We start from the raw sequence: 6,000 nt of genomic DNA on the forward strand, positions 1-6,000 counted from the left end.
TTTCTATTGACACCATTTGCTTGTTATGATAAAGGTCCAAGCCACTTTGTATGGACATTTGTAGTGGGCACTTCCAGTGAAGTATTTATAAGCTTACTGTTACATTAAGAAAAACATAGTCCACATCATGCCAGTAATTCTCCAGTGCCCCAAAAAAATGAAGCTCAAGATGATGCTTTAAATGCATGCCTCCTTTTCAAAGAAAAAATGGAGTGCAATTCTGTCCAAAGGTTTCTGGTGGCACTAGACTCCAAAAGATGAGTCTTCAGCCCAGTTGACAGTGTGCTTATCCTGTCACTGCAGGTTAGGGTGGAATCAAGTGAAATACTGCGTTGCCCTGTGGTACTTTTAGGTGAGAGAGCAGGACTTTCTTTGGGTGCATCTGACTGCTGGGAAATTGCTCAGGAACTCACACAGTATTTCTGTTATATTGATAACATTTTAGAATGCAGTCAGATTAGCTGAGTGCTAAGAGGTTGCTCTGTTGCAGTCAGTATTGTAAAATACATTATACTTTTTCTTTCCCTTATAAGCAAGAAAGTAAATGCTTCCACTTTTTTTCCCCAACTGTAATGATTTTTAAATGGTACTAAACTAACTGTTACCAACAAGCTTATTGCAGTAACTCCAAAGGTGCTAATGAGAACAGATGTGCCACTATACAATAAAGTAATGCATGAACACTTAAAAAGATGCAATCTCTGTCTCAAAGCAGATGTAGTTGAAATTGATATAAAATGTAGCAACTAAAAATTAGTACCAGGATGAAGGAGGGAGGATCCAAGAATGAGTTTGAATGGTGAATTAGTTTATTAGTTTCCACAGCTGAGATCAGAAGTTACAGAAATATTTTTGCGCTCTTACAGACATGGGAAGACGATGTGTAGTGCGGGGGTACATAACATCTGATTTGCATCAGTGGTGTTGTACATGAGTTGTCAATCCAAAATCTGGCATACCTGTCTTCAGTGCTGTTGTCAGATAGCTTATGAAGACTTTTTAGTTAAAAAAGAAAGAAAAAGGGGGGAAAAAAAGGTGGGAGGGAGAAGGAACAAAGGAAAGAAAACACAGGACCTATAATTATCATGGTAATTGTGCTTTGTTGATAACGTTATGGTCATACACTTTCCCTGTGAGTAGCAAACTAGCCAGGATTTCATGCATCTATCTCGAAGTACAGTTTCATCATAAGCAGGGCTGGGAGGAGCAGGAGCATTTGATACTTCGGGCTTTTTTCCCCTTCCAAACAGATAGCGGCCAGCAGCCTGCACTTACATTACTCTGACACTGGACACCTCTGTGCTAGTTAGCTGTGTTGTCTGCACCGGGGACTGCTAGTGAGCTGGGAGAGGGCTGCAGACAGAAAATCATCCCGCAGTGCAGTGAGAGCAGGTCATGTGCAAGTCCTGTGCTGCTGCTGAGAGCTGCTGCTGTAACTGTTTTAGTCTAGCAGCTGCTTTATTACTATAATAAATTTCAGCTGGGTTTCAAACCAGTAACTCGATGTCTAATAAAAAATGTCTTTCAGTAGGAAATGTTTGAAGGGAGAAAATGCTGTATCCATTCTTATTATTGGTGACTCGTACTGTTGTTTCATTGCTTATTCTAGGGGACCCAGTCTCCATTCTTAAGGCTTCATGCATTTAATTCCATGCTAGTATTAATGAAAGTTAATTGCCTTGTGAATTTCCTGCAAATTGCACTTCTTTCCAAATTACAGAGAGATCAATGTCAAATACCTTATTCGATGTGACATCTTTTTTGATGCAAGTAAATCTTTTCCTACAAAAATTAGTGTTCTGATAAATAGTTCTGACTCTTTCTTCTGACAGTTAATTTTCTGCATAGTTGCAGATTTAATACACAGGGGTTATTCAGGTTAAGTCTGAATCATGGCAGAACAGTAGCTTTTGTGAATAAAAACAGATTAAAAAAATAGGTATTGTTATTTATCTTTAACCAGGACTAGTTTCTGGCTGAGTGTTTGCCTGCTACTCAGTGACCAGGAAAAAAGACTCAGTTCAATTGCTTCCTATTACACCATTCTTTTTAAATGGAAAAGCTGTTGCTGTTTCCTGTGCATGTGTGTTCATAGACAAAAAGTCTTAATTCTGCCGTGTAAGTATTCTGTAGCAAGACATTTCTGTATGGCACGTGACTGTGCAAAAATGTTGAAAGAGTATACAAAGTCTGCAACACCCAATCAGCCAGTAAACCAAAGAAGGGGCTTGTACCATGCTATTCTTATACGTTCATGCATGTATTTTACATACATACATGAACAACAGTGGTTTTTGTCATCCCAGACTCTACCTCTTACTTGCTTATTTTTATACTTCTGATGTAGCTTTTTGGAGAACAGAGTTTAAACTATTTCCACTTGTTACAAAAACATTGCAATGAGATGTAAAAATAGAAGTAAAATCCTAAGGATCCTAGACGTGCAATTTACTTACCTGAATTTGTGCAAATGGTTTAGTTTCATCTTGCTGCTTGTAAAATGAATATATTTTCCTATTTTCCTGAAATGCACTGATTCACAGAGAAGCTGGATACTTGATGACACATCATTCAAATAATTTTATATAGTAAAAAGCAGATACTGCAGAAGACCTTTGATTACTAGAATTTGCTGTGAAAATATACTGATTGATATTATATACCTATATGTGTGTGTGTGTATATATGTTCTGTTGTAATTTTAAATGTAAACCCAAATTTCCTAAATAGAAATATTGGAAGGGATAAGGGGGAGTCTTAAACACAAGAGAAGATTCAGCGTCCTTGAAAAGAAATTTTGTGTTAAAAGATGTGGAAAGGTTTTATTTAAATTTGAGGCTTTGCTGACCTCTGCCGGAGAAGGAATTATTTGCAGTTTTACAGAGATCTTTTCTTCAGTGCATCTGTGGAGAAATGTTCTCTCTGTAAATTCTGAAGGAAAAACCACTGTAATTCTTTTCCCTTATGTGCTATAACATGATTCCAGGAAGCTTAGTTCTCTTCACTTGCTGTTATTACATTGTTAGTGGCAATGAAAAATGCTCTGCCTTGTAGTCAGATAGAGGAGGGAGTGGGAAGCATCTTAGTGTTACTGGCTACAAGGCTGTCAGCATTTTGATGAAGGAAGAAATGTGCTCTTGGCAGTTAATGAAAATGCAGTTGTAGCAATTGGGAGGAGGTTCTTGCTTCTGCTGTTACCTTTACTCTTTGGAGATCGCATCTGTTCAAGCACATGGAGCCACCAACTTATCACAGCTATCTATGCATGCTCTCTGGGCATCTTGTGTTTTTTCTCCCAACTCACTAGAGTTTAAACTGATCTTTCCTCCAAAACTATTATTACTTTGCCAGTCAATCAAGCCTGCAATACAGAGTTAATTTTACACACCTCCTTCATCTGATCCACACAATTCCCTTTACATTATGTCTTAAGATTCAGCTTTTTGTGTTCTCACAGCTAAAATTTCATCAGTCCTCAACTCTGAAGTGATGATGAAATATGTCTTTGATTATACCTGTAGCCAGTGCATGTCCATCATAAAACCATGTATTATTGTTTCTTCTGCTGTGATCCGAGAAAATTAAACTTGGAGACCCAGATTGATAGCAAGATGCCTGAACTGTTGCACAATTTTATGTTGTTTCATGTATTGCTATGCAGCAACTAAGCAGCAGTACTTTTGGAAAAAAAAAATAAAAAGTATTCAGATACAAATATTTGAGAAGCCTTAAACTGAACTAATAATCAGTCTGTGTACTTCTGCTGGTATCTAAGATGTTGTTCTTGTGCAGTAACTCTGAAAATTTTACTCTGTTTTTCAGGATATTCACATTGTACAGTAAATCTTTGCCACTGGACTTGGCATGTCGTGTCTGGGATGTGTTCTGCCGTGATGGAGAAGAGTTCTTATTCCGTACAGCCCTGGGAATATTAAAACTTTTTGAAGATATTTTGACCAAAATGGACTTCATTCATATAGCCCAGTTTTTAACAAAGCTACCAGAGGACTTGCCTTCAGAAGAATTCTTTGCATCTATTGCTGCCATTCAGATGCAAAGTAGAAACAAAAAGTGGGCTCAGGTAAGGAGGATGTTGATCTTTGATAACAGATGATTGTACTGTACTCATGAAAATGGGGTTTGGCAACATCTGGAAGAATGTTTTAGCAGAGCTAGTGTTCAATTCTACAGGTAGGTAGGACTATGTAGCTCGCTCCATGCTTTTAGTATACGTTCAGGTGAGTGGATTTCCCTAAGCTTTTTCTCCTTTGGCAAACAAGAGCTCAGTCAACATTCAAAATGGAAATGTTGGGTGGAGTTGACGTAAAGTATCACACAACTTTTTTAACCTGTTAATTACAAAGGCTGCTAACAACATTACAATTTAGTATGTAAAAGCAGAAATTCACTCTTTGGGAGAAGATGACAATTTGTCAGGACACATGATCATACAGTCATTATCTAAGTACCCTTGAGGATCCAGTTTGCCTAATTTTGGGCTGTAAAGAAGTGGCTACATCTCTTTATGACTTCACTGCAATTTAGCACTGAAGCCTTTACTTCAAAAATTGTGTTCTTATCACTGCTAATTCCAATTAAATTCCAGCTTAAAGAAAAAAAGATGGAAGTGTGTCATCTGAATGTAGAAATTGGTAAGTGGCTGAAACAACCATAATGCTGGACAGTTTAGATTAAATGCACTCCACAGCAATTGGAGTGTAAACTCCATATTTTTTTTTTTCCCTTCAGAGCAGTAATACAACCTGCTTCATGAAACATGCTGTAATAGACCTCTGCCCACTCTTTTTTGCAGTGAAACTGAAAGGTGTTAAATGTAGTGGTTATCGGAGTTTATGGTTCTTTCCTGGAGTAATAGTCTGCCTGTAGATGGCAGGGACTGCCGCCTTGCTGTTTCAGATGAGAATTTCTAACAGTCACAGTAGGATTAGATTGTAGCCTTCTGAGCCTTATCTTGTGTATAAGGGGGAGCACACCCTGTGCTGCCCAGCTAAGAGCAGCGTGTTGCCAGCGTTTCCTCCCTGACACGGCTTTCCGCACAGCTTATTTTGCATTTACCTTCTGGTCTCAGTCATAACTTGCTGGTACGGGTCCAGCTTTGTTTCTATCCTTAAGAACATTTTTTTCAGCCAGCAGTGTCTCTACAAGTAACTTCCAAATCTCGTTCCACGTTCAGATGGTTCAATTTCTTTGAACATGTCTTACGGGGATGAAGGTCACGTGCCTAATCAATTCTCGGCCTACTGCTGCTTCCTTTGCAGAGAAGGGGACATAGTCATAGAATCATATAATAGTTGGGTTGGAAGGGACCTTTAAAGGCCATCTAGTCCAACCCCCCTGCGATGAGCAGGGACATCTTCAACTAGATCAGGTTGCTCAGAGCCCCGTCAACCTGGCCTGGAATGTTTCTGGGGATGGGGCATCTACCACCTCTCTGGGCAACCTGTGACAGGGTTTCACCGCTCTTGTTGTGAAAAATTTCTTCCTTCTAGCTACTCTAAATCTACCCTCTTTTAGTGGAAAACCATTACCCCTTGTCCTGTTGCAACAGGCCCTGCTAAAAAGTCTGTCCCCATCTTTCGTATAAGCGCCCTTTAAGTACTGGAAGGCTGCAATAAGGTCTTCCCAGAACCTTCTCTTCTCCAGGCTGAACAACCCCAACTCTCTCAGCCTGTCCTCAGAGGAGAGGTGTTCCATCCCTCTGATTGCTTTTGTGGCCTCCTCTGGACCTGCTCCAACTGGTCTTTGTCTTTCTTGAACTGAGGACTCCAGAGCTGGGCACAGTAGTCCAGGTGGGGTCTCACCAGAGCAGAGTAGAGGGGCAGAATCACCTTCTTTGACCTGCTGGCCACACTTCTTTGGATGCAGCCCAGGATACGGTTTGCCTTCTGGGCTGCAAGCACACATTGCTGGCTCATGTCCAGCTCTTCATCCATCAGTACCCCCAAGTCCTTCTCAGCAGGGCTGCTCTCAATCCCTTCA

At 39.9% G+C, this 6,000-nt stretch overlaps 1 protein-coding gene across 1 annotated transcript in view; it reads left to right on the top strand.

Annotated features, from left to right (window-relative positions):
- The window catches only part of TBC1D14 (TBC1 domain family, member 14), a 30,549-nt gene that overhangs the window by 21,150 nt on the left and 3,399 nt on the right, over positions 1 to 6,000 (top strand). The window contains exon 10 of the mRNA XM_010294465.1: positions 3,823 to 4,081. Within this exon, the coding sequence (XP_010292767.1) occupies positions 3,823 to 4,081 (259 nt within the window). The remainder of the gene's footprint in view (positions 1 to 3,822; positions 4,082 to 6,000) is intronic.

The sequence above is a fragment of the Phaethon lepturus genome, unplaced genomic scaffold (assembly GCF_000687285.1).
Source record: "Phaethon lepturus isolate BGI_N335 unplaced genomic scaffold, ASM68728v1 scaffold17419, whole genome shotgun sequence".
Taxonomy (NCBI): domain Eukaryota; kingdom Metazoa; phylum Chordata; class Aves; order Phaethontiformes; family Phaethontidae; genus Phaethon; species Phaethon lepturus.